The 14,021-nt window shown below is 64.1% G+C and overlaps 3 protein-coding genes across 3 annotated transcripts in view; all 3 read left to right on the forward strand.

The window, feature by feature from the left end:
• The window catches only part of HCN3 (hyperpolarization activated cyclic nucleotide gated potassium channel 3), an 11,154-nt gene extending 9,975 nt beyond the window's left edge, over nucleotides 1-1,179 (forward strand). Inside the window, exon 8 of the mRNA XM_048928907.1 lies at nucleotides 1-1,179. Coding sequence (XP_048784864.1) covers nucleotides 1-520 — 520 coding nt within the window. The 3' untranslated portion in view covers nucleotides 521-1,179.
• A 1,510-nt stretch (nucleotides 1,180-2,689) lies between these two features.
• Nucleotides 2,690-6,902, forward strand: FDPS (farnesyl diphosphate synthase). Its single transcript, XM_048929333.1, has 9 exons — nucleotides 2,690-2,946; nucleotides 3,913-4,053; nucleotides 4,147-4,227; nucleotides 4,313-4,435; nucleotides 4,614-4,702; nucleotides 4,936-5,008; nucleotides 5,143-5,220; nucleotides 5,294-5,428; nucleotides 6,524-6,902. The coding sequence occupies exons 1-9, from the start codon at nucleotides 2,803-2,805 to the stop codon at nucleotides 6,722-6,724; spliced, it is 1,065 nt and encodes a 354-aa protein (XP_048785290.1). The 5' UTR covers nucleotides 2,690-2,802; the 3' UTR covers nucleotides 6,725-6,902.
• Nucleotides 6,903-6,980: 78 nt separating this feature from the next.
• Nucleotides 6,981-13,676, forward strand: RUSC1 (RUN and SH3 domain containing 1). Its single transcript, XM_048929312.1, has 10 exons — nucleotides 6,981-7,065; nucleotides 7,516-9,085; nucleotides 9,595-9,693; nucleotides 10,432-10,508; nucleotides 10,694-10,868; nucleotides 10,984-11,089; nucleotides 11,180-11,226; nucleotides 11,501-12,488; nucleotides 12,836-12,961; nucleotides 13,073-13,676. Exons 2-10 carry the CDS (start codon nucleotides 7,624-7,626, stop codon nucleotides 13,239-13,241), a joined length of 3,249 nt encoding a protein of 1,082 aa, XP_048785269.1. The 5' UTR covers nucleotides 6,981-7,065; nucleotides 7,516-7,623; the 3' UTR covers nucleotides 13,242-13,676.
• Nucleotides 13,677-14,021: the final 345 nt, after the last annotated feature.

The raw sequence follows: 14,021 nt of genomic DNA on the forward strand, positions 1-14,021 counted from the left end.
TCTGCTGCAGCAGGCGGCGGGAGCCCCTTCCCCCAGCTCGGAGCCGCCGGCGGGGAGGACTCTCCATTACAGCCTGTCCAGAGCCACCGGTTCCCACATCTCGCTCCTGATGCAGCCTCAGCAGTTGGTGAAGCACCGGAGCATCCACGGGCTGCCCGTCGGGCGGCTCACGCAGGACGTCCGCCTCCTCTCTGCCTCGCAGCCCTCCCTGCCCAATAAAGTCGCCCAGCAAGCAGACGGGAGCTCCTTGCAGCAGGGCAGGAAATCCGCGGGGAACCTGGCCCGCAGGTCTTCCCCTTCGGTCTCCGGACTCCTCTCCAAGCCGGGTCCGGGGGTCCCGCACCCGCAGCAGATGCCTTCAGGATCCCCGGCGCAGCCGAACCGCCCCGCGGCCGCAGCTCCCGCCCCGCAATCCCCGGTGTCGGCGCCCCGCCCGGCGGCGGCTCCCTCCCGTAAGGGCTCCGTGGCCTTCAGCCCTGAAGTGGAAACGGGGAAACCCAAACTGCCGTCCAACATGTGAACCCCGTGAGAACGGAGCGACCGGCCGAGACCCGGCGGCGTCGGAGGGGCGGGGAGGTGAGCGGAGCTGCGGCAGCGCCGGGTTTTTGAGGAGGGGGCTCTCCTTTGGGACTCTGCTCCATCGCCGCCCCTCGAGGCCCTCCTGCAGGCACAGCCCTCACCCCAAATCCGTCGCGGGGTCCCAGCTGCCCGCAGGTCTCCCTCAGAGCCGGGACACTCCGCGCGTTCCCCCGCACCCGGGGTCGGGGTGATGCCAGACCCGCACATCCCCTCCTCCAGCCCCGCGGAGCTGCCCGGCTGGTTGGGACGGGAGGGGCTGAGATCAGAGGGGGTCGGGGAGCAGTGCCTGCGGCCAGGCGGGACCGGGACCCCCCCCCCGAACACACCGGGACCGCGTGCCTGGAGCCGGCGGTCCCGGAGCAGCGAGGCGCCGAGCCGGGGATGGGCGGCTGCTCCCGGTGCGGCTCCTCCGTTCCGTGGGGCCGGGGATGCGGCGAGACGCACCGAACCCCACATCCGACCGCCTCCCCCCCCCCCCTCTCCCCCCCGAGCCGACAGCCAGCAACGTGTGAGTGTGAATCGTGGCTCCGTCGAGCAGCTGAGCTCCGCTTCGTCGTCGCTTTGGGCTCCGCCGTGTTAGCAGTCCCGATTAGAGCTGTGTTCCCAGACCCCCGTCCCCCCCCCCCCCCCGCGCTGCTTTCGTTGCGCTCCGGGGTTCGGCAGCCGCTCAGCGGCCCCGCGCAGCGGGTTGGGGTCGCGTCCCTCCGTGCGCTCCTCCTCCAAACTGAATCCCCCCGTCGCCCCCCCCCGCACCGTTTGCGATGGGGCAGCGCGGTGGGAACCACGCGTGTGGCGGTCGGAGGGGACGTCCAACACTGCCTTTTTTTCACGGACTTAAATCCTCCCCCCCCACCAGAATCCCATCCAACACCCCGTTCCCTGATTTTTCTTTCTTTTTTTTTTTTTTAAATTATTATTATTTATTATTATTTTTTTGCTGGTTGTACATAATGGGTTTCCATAATAAAGAGAGATTCAGAGCCAGGCTGCGGAGTCTCATTCAGAGCGGGGTGGGGGGGGGAGGAAATGGGTCCCATCGGGTCCCAACACCTGCAGCACAGAACACGTGGAGACCCCCGGGGGGGCGGGGGGGGATTTGGATATGTTGGGGGTCGTCCCCACTCAACCTCGGGTAAAAGCTGAGCAGCAGTGCCCTCAACCCCCAACACCCCCTAAAATAACCCTAACCCTTAACCCTAACCCTTAAACCTAACCCTAACCCTAATCCTAACCCTTAACCCGAACCCGAACCCGAACCCTTAACCCTAACCTTTAACCCAACCCCAACCCCAACCCCAACCCCCCCTTCGCAATTTGGGGTCTGGGGATTTTGTTTAACCTGTGGTCATCTTCCCCTTCTCCCTGTTAACCCGGGGCGGGGGGGGGGGGGGGTCGGTAGCGCTGATTGCAGAGCAGAATTTCAGCACCGCGGAGATTAACGGAGGTCTCGGGGGGGGGGGGGGGGGGGTCGGGGTCGGGGGGCTCCTCTCGGAGCCGCTTAACGATCTCGCTCTGATTCGATTATTCGATGACAGCGAAGCGCTCGGAGCCAAAACCGACGGCGCTGCCCGAAACCCACGGGGCGATGCCGTGGAAATGCCATCCCTTCCCCGCCCCCCCAAGTCCATCCCTTCATTCCCCCCTCCCCCCCCCGGCGGTTCGGGCCGCTCGGAGCCCCCCCACCCCATCCTCGTGCTGGGGGGGGGATTAACACGCGGCACTGCTTGATTACAGCGGCAATGGTTGAGCTGAGCGGATTACGGCGGCTCAGCACAGCGCCAATGGCGGGGGGGCAAAGGGGGGGTGGTGGTGGCGGTGACCCCCCCTTTTGGGTGACCGCCCCCCATCCGCCCCCACGGCCCCGCGGCACCGACCCCACCCGCCCCGCGCCCACGCCGGGCCCTCGCTCCATTCGCTCTCTCCACCAATCACACGCCTCGGTCCCGCCCTTAGAGCTTTCCTATTGGCTCAGCCTCCTTGGACCCATCCTCATACGATGGAGTTGTCCAATTAGCGCAGACGCCAGGTGCGCCGGGCACCGCCTCCTCCCCGCGCGTGGCACGTTGGGAGTTGCGGTCCGACGGCGGCGTTACCGCGCCGCGCCGCTTCCGTTGAGAACTACGAATCCCAGAATGCCCCGCGCGGCGCCGGGCGGAACGCTCGGAAAGGTCGCGGGGCAAGAAGAGGCGCAGAGCGGACGGGGCTGAGCGCGTCGGGGTCGCAATGAGCGCCGATGGGGGGAAGCGGGCGGCGGCCGAGGGGGAGCGGGAGGAGTTCGTGGGGTTCTTCCCGCAGATCGTCCGCGATCTGACGGAGGAAGGGATCGGGCATCCGGAGGTGGGCGACGCTGTGGCGCGGCTGAAGGAGGTGAGGATGTCGGCGGGGTGGGGATCGGTGGGGATCGGGATCGGTGGGTGCTGGGATCGTGGATATTGCGATCGGTGGGTAACCGGGACCGGCAGGTACTGGGACCAGTGGGTAGCGGGTGGTGTGTGCTGGGATCGGTGGGTACCGGGACCTGTGGGTACTGGGAGCAGTGGGACGGGCAGGTACCAAGACTGGTGGGTGCTGGGATCGGTGGGTACCAGGACCCGTTGGTTCTGGGATTGGTTGGTACCAGGATCAGGAGGGACTGGGACCAGTGCGTGTTGGGAGCTGCAGGTGCTGGGTTCACTGGGTACTGGGACTGGCAGGTACTGGGAGCTGTGGGTATTGGGATCAGTGGGTAACAGGGACCAGCAGGTACTGGGACCAGTGGGTACCGGGATGGTGGGCACCAAGTCTGGTGTGCGCTGGGACCAGTGGGTGCTGGGATCGGCAGCTTTCAGGACTGGTGGGGACTGGGACTGGTGGTTACTGAGATCAGTAGATACTGGGACCAGGGGGTAACAGGACCGGTGGGTGCTGGGATCAGTGGGTGCTGGGATCGGTGTGAGCTGGGAGCAGCAGGTATTGGGAACGGTGTGCAATGGGATCAGTGGGTGCTGGGATCAGTGGGTGCTGGGATCACTGGGTGCTGGACTGGTGTGCCCTGGGAGCGGCAGGTATTGGGACTGGTGTGCAATGGGATCACTGGGTGCAATGGGATCACTGGGTGCTGGGATCACTGGTGTGCAATGGGATCAGTGGGTGCAATGGGATCACTGGGTGCTGGGATCACTGGGTGCTGGGATCACTGGGTGCAATGGGATCACTGGGTGCTGGGATCACTGGGTGCTGGGATCACTGGGTGCAATGGGATCACTGGGTGCTGGGATCACTGGGTGCTGGGAGCGATGTGCCCTGGGAGCTGCAGTTATCAGCTCTGCCCCCACTGACCGCCCCTCCCCGCAGGTTCTGCAGTACAACGCTCCAGGTGGGAAATGCAACCGAGGGCTGACGGTGGTGGCTGCGTTCCGGGAGCTGTCGGGGCCGGGGCAGAAGGATGCTGAGAGCCTGCGGCGTGCTCTGGCCGTGGGTTGGTGCATCGAGTTGGTGAGCATTCAGCTGAAGGCTGTGCTGCAGGTTGGGGCTGTGCTGGGGTCCCTCCGCCCCCCGGCAGCCCCCCAACAGCAGCACCTCTTGCAGTTCCAGGCTTTCTTCCTGGTGGCCGATGATATCATGGATCAGTCCCTGACGCGCCGGGGGCAGCTGTGCTGGTATAAGAAGGTGGGAGCGGAGGGGGCTGCCCTCAGCCTGGGGGGCCTGCAGGGTTGGCTGGGCTGTGACCGTTTTGTGTCCCCCCCCGGTGCAGGAGGGGATCGGTTTGGATGCCATCAATGACGCCTTCCTCCTTGAGTCCTCTGTGTACAGAATGCTGAAGAAATACTGCGGGCAGCAGCCGTATTACGTGCATCTGCTGGAGCTCTTCCTGCAGGTGAGGCCCCCCGGACCCCCCGGCTTTCCTTGGGGCTGACCCACCTCAGATCCCAGGCTTCTCCTCCAGTCCTGGGCTGTGTCCTTCCTCCAGCCATGGGAGGAGCCGAGTTTGGGCTGGAAGTGGAGGGCTGTGTTGTTTTCATGGGGACTGAGTGAATAAAACCCTTCCTCTTCAGACCGCCTACCAGACTGAGCTCGGGCAGATGCTGGACCTCATCACAGCTCCCATTTCCAAAGTGGATTTGAGTCAATTCAGTGAGGAGAGGTAAAGAAACCCAAGGGGATGGCAGTGCTGGCCTGGCTGTGCTTGGCTCTGCTTGCTGTCCCTTCCAGGCCGCAGAGCAGACAGGCGGCTCCCAGCTCACTGCTGTCATCTTTGGGCAACGAACCTCATTCAGTGTCAGGACCCGGTGGTGGCTCAGAGGGAGACGCTGCCTTCCTCCTGTGCTGAGCAGCAGCTCGAGGGCCTTTCCCACTGAGCACCACCCCCCACCACAGGTACAAAGCCATCGTCAAGTACAAGACTGCCTTCTACTCCTTCTACCTCCCCATGGCTGCTGCCATGTACATGGTGAGTTCTGCAGGAAGGGGTCGGGCTGCCAACGCTCGGCGCCGCTCCGACCAGCAGGGCGGCTGCTACAGAACGTAAAGGGGGTAAAAAATGGATGCTGAAAGCTTTTTTTGGTTTTCCCTCCCCGTTCTGAGGTTGGGATTGACAGTAAGGAAGAACACGAGAATGCCAAAGCCATCCTGCTGGAGATGGGGGAATACTTCCAGATCCAGGTAGGAGCCCTCCCTCCCCTCACCCTGCGTGTTGCCCAGCAGTTGTGGGGCTGAGCTTCCCATCCCTGCGCAGGATGATTACCTGGACTGCTTTGGGGACCCGGAGCTGACGGGGAAGGTGGGCACAGACATCCAGGACAACAAGTGCAGCTGGCTGGTGGTGCAGTGCCTGCAGCGCGTCACACCGGAGCAGCGGCAGCTCCTGGAGGTACAGCCCAGCCCCCATCACACAACCACAGGATGGCCTGGGTTGCAAAGGAGCACAGCAGCCATCAGTTCCAACCCCCTGCTGTGTGCAGGTCGCCAACCAGCAGCTCAGGCTGCCCTGAGAACCCATGGGGTGCCATAGGGACCTGTAGGGTGCCATAGGGATCCATAGGGAGCCATTGGACCCTACAGGGTGCCATAGGGACCCATAGAATCATTGACTCATAGCCTGGGTTGCAAAGGAGCACAGCAGCCATCAGCTCCAACCCCTGCTGTATGCAGGGTCACCAACCAGCAGCCCAGGCTGCCCAGAGAACCCATAGGGTGCCATAAGGATTCATAGGGAGCCATAGGGATCCATAGGAAGCCATCAGACCCTACAGGGTGCCATAGGGACCCATAGAATCATTGACTCATAGCCTGGGTTGCAAAGGACCACAACAACCATCAGTTCCAACCCCTGCTGTATGCAGGGTCACCAACCAGCAGCCCAGGCTGCCCAGAGAACCCATAGGGTGCCATAGGGACCCATAGGGTGCCATAGGGATCCATAGGGTGCCATAGGGACCCGAAGAATCATGGACTCATAGAACGGCCTGGGTTGCAAAGGACCACAACAACCATCAGTTCCAACCCCCTGCTGTATGCAGGGTCACCAACCAGCAGCCCAGGCTGCCCAGAGAACCCATAGGGTGCCATAGGGATTCATAGGGAGCCATAGGGATCCATAGGAAGCCATCAGACCCTACAGTGTGCCATAGGGATCCATAGGATGCCATAGGGATCCATAGGGTGCCATAGGGATCCATAAGGTGCCATAATCATAGAATCATCACAGAATCCTAGGATGCCCTGGGTTGCAAAGGCCCACAAAGGCCATCAGCTCCAACCCTGCTGTGTGCAGGTCTCCAACCAGCAGCCCAGGCTGCCCAGAGCCACATCCAACCTGGCCTCCAATGCCTGCAGGGCTGGAGCATCCACAGCCTCCTGGGTTGCCCTGACCCCGCTGCTGCAGCGCTTGGCCTTATTGAACCCCAGCATACAGAGCTGCAGCGGCCCCACGCAGCCCCTCGACCTCCCTGTGTTGTGTTTGCAGGAGAATTACGGCCGTAAGGAGCCCGAGAAGGTGGCAAAGGTGAAGGAACTCTATGAGACCGTGGGGATGAGGGCTGCGTTCCAGCAATACGAGGAGAGCAGCTACCGGCGCCTGCAGGAGCTGATTGAGAAGCACTCGAACCGCCTCCCCAAGGAGATCTTCCTCGGTCTGGCACGGAAAATCTACAAACGCCAGAAATGAGGGACTGGGGCCGGCATTGTGCCCTGTGCCCTGTGCCCTGTGCTCTGCGTTGGGTGGTTTTGCAGCCCCGGACCCGGTGCTTCCCCCGTCCCGTTATCTCCGGGGTTGCGGGTCTCTCAGGCCCATCTCGGTGCCGTCAGTCTGTGTGTCAATAAACGTAATTTATTGCTGTTCTGCCTCTTCTGGTCGTGATGACGATGCGGTGCTGAGGGCGGATCGTTCCCCCCACCCCCCTCCATCCGCCCCCCTCCCCCGACGGGGGCTGCGCTCAGCGGGGCGGGCGGTTCGGTTCGGCTCCTCCCCGCCGCATTCAGAGCCCGGAGCCGCCGCAACGCGGAGCGGTGAGCGGGGCTGGGGGGAGGGGGGGAGCTGGGGTTCCCTGCGGGTTCCGGGGCTGCGGGAGGGGTGGCCTCAGGGCCCTGGGGGGGTTTTGTTCCAAGGACGGAGCCCCGTGAGGGCACGAATCGCCCGCAGCGCTGCGCTGCAGCGTCGGGATGCTCGGAGCAATGCGGCACGCTGCGGTGATGGCTGCGGCCGGGGGGTCCTCCCGCGTGGTTCGGACCTCTGCCCGGCGACGCTCCGTCCTCAGAGCCCTCCTGGGGCTCCTCACCCGTGGCCGGTGGACGGCGGCGGCTCCGGTTGACGTTTCAAGGGCGTTTTCTCCTTGACGGCGCCTCGGAGCCGCTCCCTGCCTGCCGGAGCGATCCCGGCGCCGCGGCCCCGCACCCATCCCCGCTCGGTGCCTCCCAGATCAGCGGCCGCATCCCGGCTCCGTGTCGGTTCTCCTCCAGGTCTGCGCTGCTGTCAAGGCACGGAAAGGCCCTCGGCGCTGGGAGGAGCTGGATGGTGTGAGCCGAACCGCCGTGCGGAGCCCCGCTGCTCCCAGCAGGATCGGCGTCATGCTGGCTCCGAAGAAAGGGCTGCTGTGTAACCTCAACCACATCCACCTGCAGCACATCTCCCTGGGGCTGCACCTCTCCCGGCACCCGGAGCTTCAGGACATCGCGGGGCTCGGGGACCAGAAGTGCTGCAGCAGCTGTCGGGAGAGCTGTGAGCAAGTAGATGCCAATTCCAACAACCCCTCCTTGAAATGTCACTGCTGCGAATCCCACGCCGAGCTGCCCGTGACGCTGGGCCTGCAGGACCAGGCGGCTCCGGAGGATTTCCCCCACCTGCACGATGGGGAGGAGGTGGTTTCCCCCTCTGATCCGCCTTCCACCTCCTCCTCGGTCAGCAGCTGCTCGGATTTCAGCCTGGACGAGTCGCCGGTGTCTGTGTACTACAGAGGGTTCTCAGCAGAAAGGTCCCAGTCCCCTACAGAGCCGCCCAGCGCAGCTCCTGCAGAAGATGCCGAGCTGCTGCCTGGGGCAGGTGATGGAAGAGACGCCAACCTCAACCCAGCAGCGCTCCAGGGAGAGGAGGACCTCATTGGAGAGAGCCCCGACAGCCTCTGCAGCAGCAGCTCGCTCGACTCACAGTACAATGAAGCCTCTCCCAGTGCGGCCGTGCAGCAGATCACAGCCAGCTCCATCGACCTCGACCCCAACTGCAACCCCCTGCCCGACCCCACTGTTGCACCACCGGCACCAGCTGTGCCGTGCAGCTGGGAGCAGAACCTGAGCAGCGCTCCCAAACCACGGCTGAGCAGCGTTCCTCCTCCCATCCCACCGCGGCCCAAGAGGCGGCTGCAGCTCCTCAATGGGCACGGAGCAGAACGGCCCGCCCTGCCTGCGAGGCCAGCAGCACCCGAGCCCGGTGCTGAGCTCTGCAGAGACGCAGCCAAGAAGAACATCACCTCCTTCCATGAGCTCGCCCAGAAGAGGAAGAAGAACACCGTCGGGACCGCTCCCATCCCAGCCAGGGTGGATCGAAGCGACTGGCTGATCGTTTTCTCACCCGACACCGAGCTGCCGCCCCACAGCGAGCTCCTGCCCAGCACTGCGAGCCGGGACCCAACGCAGCCCCAGCAGGACTGGGGGGTGAAGCCTTCCAGCTCCGTGCAGAGGGAGATCACCACGTTCAAGGAGCTGCGCTACCGCAGTGCCTCCAACAAACCCAAACCGCCGGCCCCGCAGCGCCCACCCGCACCCCCGGGGGGCTCGAGTGGCTCCAGCTGGGTGTCACCTGCGGTGCTGGGGGGGCGGCTGCCAGCACCCCCTGAGAACCACCAGGCACGGAGGAGACCCCGACCTTCCCTGCAGCCCATTGCGGAGGGACGGCCGCGGGATGCAGAGCTGCCCACGCAGAGCCGCCCTGGGGAGCGCTTTGACTGCGACACCCGGACCTGGAGGAGTGGGGGGTCCGGTGGGGACCCCCGGGGTTCGGGAGAGGCTGAGCACGGAGAGGAGACGCATCAGGAGGGTAAGAGCCACAGCCAGCCCTGGGGGTGCCTGTTTTGGGGGCATTGAGCCACAGCAGCGGGCGGGTGGGAGAACTTTGGGACACGGGGGGCTAAAGGATCGGGGCTTTGCACGGGTCTGTACAACGCCTCGTGTCACTGCTCCGTTGCTCCGCGCCGGACGGGGCCGAGCCGCTCTCATTTCCCCGTCCCTCGGCTCTGCGGCAGCGGCTGCTCGGGAAGCAGAGGCGGTGCGCGGGGTCTGGGGCTGCCCTCCCCCCTTCTCCCGTCCTCCATTCTCCCCCGTTCCTCTCCCCGTCCGATCCGCAGGGAAATGCCCTGGGCGGGCCCCGAGCGCCGCCGGGCCCGGCCCTGCCCTCCCCGCTCCCCTCCGCCCTTCCCCTCCCCGCAGTCTCCGGCTCCATGAGCGAGCTGCCCCCGCCCGGCCCCGGCCCCGCTTCTCGGCGCGGTGGGTGCCCCATCGGACCGCCGCAGCCCCGCGCCCTCCCTGAAGTCCCGGCCCTTCCCGCAGCCCGGCCTTCCCCACCCGCCGCCGGAGCTCCGGGCGCAGCGCAGCCCCACGGGGACGGCCCGGAAGGACGGCGGGGTGTTCTGGCGGAGCAGAAGAAAGGTAACGGGGCCCTGCGGGGCGGAGGGCTGGGAGGGGCGGGTGGGCGGAGCTGCGGGGCCGCAGAGGGGCAGCTCCTGCGGCCTACGGGCAGCCCTTGAGGCCTTATGGGCTCCTCCGGAAGCCTACGGACACCCCTGAGGCCTGCAGGAGCCCCTCGAGGCCTGCGGGCCCCTCTTGAGGCCTGGGGTCACCTCCTGAAGCCTATGGGCCCCTCCTGAGCTTTGTGGGTATCTCCTGGGGCCTACAGGCACCCCATAAGGCCTATAGGCACCCCTTGAGGCCTACGGACCCCTCCTGCAGCCTACAGGCTCCTCCTGAGGCCTACAGGCACCCCTTGAGGCCTAGGGGTACCTCCTGAAGCCTATGGGCCCCTCCTGAGCCCTGTGGGTATCTCCTGGGGCCTGTAGGCCCCCCTTGAGGCCTGCAGGCACTTCCTAAGGCCTACAGGCTCCTCCTGGGGCCTGCAGATACCCCTTGAGGCCTGCAGGCACTTCCTGAGAAACACGGGCACCTCCTGTAGCCTACAGGCATCTCCTGTGACCCCTTGGGCACCTCCTGAGACCTATGAGAACCTTGGTGCAGCCTGTGCCCCTTCCCCCTGCCTTAATCACAGCCCCCTCGCAGCCCTGAGGAGCTGCAGGGCCCCACAGGGACACCCCACACTCCCCCATGGTCTGTCTGGGCCGGGGGGGTGGGTTGGGGTGCGTCTGATTGCATTGACATTTTCCTTCCTATCAGCTCTGCTGATTGCTGTCAGCACCGCTGTGGATAAAGTCATCGCCCACTTCAGCTCCGCACGGAACCTGGTGCAGAAGGTGAGGGCCCAGCTTGGGCGGGTGGAAGGGAGGAGGGGCTCTGGGGGCTTTGGCAGTGGCTCTGTGTTTTATCATACCCCAGTTCCCCATCTCTGGAGTTCAGAAGGAGCTCTGCGGGAAGGATCCCATTATCTCCTCCCTCCCTTCTCTCCCCGTCTCTACACACTGCTGCCTCTTGCCTTCAGGCTCAGCTGGGGGACAGCTGGCTCAGCCCTGACGTGGGCTACCTGCTGCTGCACACCCTGTGCCCTGCGCTCTATGGTCTGGTGGAGGACGGGCTGAAGCCCTTCCAGAAGGATGTCATCACAGGACAGAGGAGGAACTCGCCCTGGAGTGTGGTGGAAGCCTCCGTGAAGACAGGTGGGTGTGGGGAGACATTGGGACGAGCACCTCTGAGCCCTTTTCCTGCCTGGCCACTGGCTGGGGAGGGTTTGTACCCAGAGCAGTGATTCTCTGCATGCTTTGTATCACGCAGGCCCCAACGCCCGCTCTCTCCACAACCTGTGCTGGCGTGTGGCCGGGCTGGCCCCTCTCAGCAGCACCAGGCAGAAGTTTCATGCTTTTATCCTTGGCCTTTTGAAGTGAGTGCTGGCCCAGGCTGCCCCTGCTGTGACGGGAGGCTGGAGTGGAGTCCTGGGAACTCTAACTTGGGTTTCTTTTACTTTGTCCAGTACGAAGCAGCTGGAGCAGTGGGTCTCACACCTGCAGAATAGCCCAGGTAGGACGCAATGCCCCCCACCACATCACGAGACCCTTGGGGTGTTTGTAGAGGCAGGGTGATACCTCCTGTACCCGTTCCACACACAAAGCTTGGCCAGGATTTCCACAGTGGACAAGGGCCTTGATTTCCACGGCTGTCCTACTGGATGAGGGCAATCGGGGCGACCAGTTTGGAACCAGTGAAACCCTCTTTGACCTGCTGGCATGGGAGGGTTCTTTGGGTAAGGGATGGGGACATTTTCCAGCCCTACAGCGCCGTCCATATTTTGCAGGTGTCATCTCCGTGCTGTATTTTCCTACGGCTTTCTTTGCTCTGAGCCAAGGCCCTCTCCCCCACCTCGCCGACGAACTGCTGCTGCTCCTCCAGCCCCTCTCGGTGCTGACCTTCCACCTCGACCTGCTCTTCGAGCACCATCACCTCTCCGTGGACATAAGGCCTTTGTCACGGCGGATGGAGTCACCCCCATCTCCTGCCCATCGCTTTGCTCAGGGGGCTTCGCAGCCACTGGAGGGCCAAAATGGCGCCGCGGGGGCCAGCCTGGAAGACGAGCTGCCTCCCGATACTCTGGGGAGGGCACCTGCAGCAGAGGAGAGCCCACGCTCCCACTGCCAAGCAGCTGTGCACAGCCCGCTGCCCGGCCTGCAGGTGGGGGCTGCCCTGCAGCAGACCTTCCAGCACGTGCTGCGTTGGGGCGACCAGCTCAGCCGTGCTTTCCTGGGAGCTGACAGCTTCCCGGGGGCAGTCAGGCCCGAGGCAGGCCCTTGGGATACAGGGGCTGCCCCCAGCAGCTGGTGGGCCCAGCTGAGCCAGGCCTCCAGAATTTACACTGCTCCCAGCAAGGAAAGATTCCCCTTCGTCTGGTGGACAAAGCTGCGGACGGCTGCGGGGGATTCCAGCCCTGGCCAGGCGGCTCGACCCCAAACCCCTCCAAGAGAGCCTAAAGGCACTGAGCTGCAGCTGCTTCAGACCAAAGCTATCCCTGAACTCTCCAGTCCCAACTCCAGCAGCAGTGCTGACACCTCTGCGACCTCCTCCCCCGAAGACCTCGTCCTGCTCGCTGGAGCCGGTCCAGCTGCTGGAGAGAAACCGGCTGCCTCTCCACAGCCTGGTGCAAGCAGGAGCCAGGCAGCACCTCCTGACCCAGGGGCCTGCAGTCCTGGCCCCGACAGGGGCAGCTGGCTGGGCCGACTCTTTGGAGCCAGCAGCCCCTCTGCCAGGAGCTCCCCTCCCAGCCCTGACGCCATCTCAGTGAGATCCAGGTGAGACCCAGTGGGGCAGGCAGGGGTGGGGAGCAGCAGGAGCTCATGGTTGGTGCTCAGCGGTGTTATCGCGGTCCTCCCCAGCTCCCAGATCACCAGAACTAAGCTTGTTGGCCTGACAAGCATGCTTGGCCTGCACGCGTGCCACGGCATCGACTCCGTGCTGCAGTCAGGAGCAAAATTTCAGTGTCCCCATCACTGCACAGTGCCTCGTCCCATCCAACTGCATACACACGCACTCACAGCCCCAGCAACTCGCTGGCTCCTGGTCTTTTCCATACGGTGGCTGTAGGCTGGGTAGGAAAGGCATTCCCAAACGAGCTTGTGGCTTCCTTTGCTTTGTGCAGGAGACCCTCCAGCTGGCTGGCGCCCAGCTCCCGTGTCCTGGCCGTGGTGGTGAAGGGGCTGGCCGAGAAGAGCCGTGCTCCAGAACAGCCTGAGAAGCAGCTGCCTGATTCACCGCAGTCCCACAGGTGATGCAGGGCTCTGCCTGGGGCTGAAAGAACGGCTGGTGGGTGGTGGGTTTGGGTTTTTTTTGAGGGGGGTCCCTGGGGCACAGATCCACAGCGGTGTTTGTTGTGCAGAGCGGTTCGGGCGCTGTGTGACCACACCGGTGCTGCTGACGGTCACCTGAGCTTCCAAAAAGGGGACATTCTGCAGCTGCTCTCCACCGTGGATGAAGACTGGATCCGTTGCTGCCATGGAAACAGCACTGGCCTCGTTCCTGTGAGCTACACGTCTCTGATTTTGTGAGGAGGAGATGTGAGGAAGCAGCTGAGCTTGCAGCAGTGCCATCCCTGCCCCATCTCTACCACCTCCAGGCCTGGATGCTCTGCAGGGCTCCTTGCTGCAGTGCCGGCCCGCTGCTCCTTGCAGTCGCCTCCTGCGGCTGTTGTCACAGCCCTGCTGCCACCTCACCACAGCCCCTCGTTGGGATCTGCTCTTGTTGGTGTGCCCTCAGCTGTTGCCCACGTGTGAGGGCCACCAGGGTCCCCATCCCCGTGCATTGCTCTCAGTCCCACGCTCTGTCCCTGTGTCCCATCGCTGCCACCACGTGCCCCGCTTTGCCGCAGGGCTGCTGACCCAGGCCGGCCCCAAGCACCCCCACGCCGTCCCAACGCCCTGTAAATAGTTGTAACCACGGGAAGATGCTCATTCCGGGGGAAATAAAGGCTGTGACTCAGTGTGCTCGGGTGCTGCGGTCAGTGTGGACACGGGGCTGGGAAAAGCTCCAAAGGTTGGCTGTGTTGGAAGCTCTGCTGTCTGTGGGTTTGTTCTGCTGCTGGTCCCCACGTGCAGCTGGGCTGCTCAGGTGAAGCCCTTCCTTCCCTGTGCAATGTGAGCAGAGGGTTCCGTGCTTGGCTCCGGGTCAAACCTGCTGCTGTTCTGACGGAGGGGATTTCAGGGTTTTCTCCTGACTTGGGGATTTGCACCCAACTGCTGCGTTCTGTGTGGGGCTCCCCGGTCTGTGGATGTGCTGCAGAGTCCAACGATGGCATGAGGGAGATTGCAGTGCAGGGGATCCCAGCCCAG

Source organism: Lagopus muta, chromosome 29 (genome assembly GCF_023343835.1).
Source record: "Lagopus muta isolate bLagMut1 chromosome 29, bLagMut1 primary, whole genome shotgun sequence".
Classification (NCBI taxonomy): Eukaryota; Metazoa; Chordata; class Aves; order Galliformes; family Phasianidae; genus Lagopus; species Lagopus muta.

Bases quoted from the DNA above. Each gene is read 5' to 3' on its own strand.
- RUSC1 (XM_048929312.1), top strand. From the start codon at position 7,624: ATGCTGGCTCCGAAGAAAGGGCTGCTGTGTAACCTCAACCACATCCAC. The intron at 9,694-10,431 runs GTAACGGGGCCC...CCTTCCTATCAG, and splicing joins TCTGGCGGAGCAGAAGAAAG to CTCTGCTGATTGCTGTCAGC. The intron at 11,090-11,179 runs GTGAGTGCTGGC...TACTTTGTCCAG, and splicing joins TTTATCCTTGGCCTTTTGAA to TACGAAGCAGCTGGAGCAGT.
- FDPS (XM_048929333.1), top strand. From the start codon at position 2,803: ATGAGCGCCGATGGGGGGAAGCGGGCGGCGGCCGAGGGGGAGCGGGAG. The intron at 4,228-4,312 runs GTGGGAGCGGAG...CCCCCGGTGCAG, and splicing joins AGCTGTGCTGGTATAAGAAG to GAGGGGATCGGTTTGGATGC. The intron at 5,429-6,523 runs GTACAGCCCAGC...TTGTGTTTGCAG, and splicing joins AGCAGCGGCAGCTCCTGGAG to GAGAATTACGGCCGTAAGGA.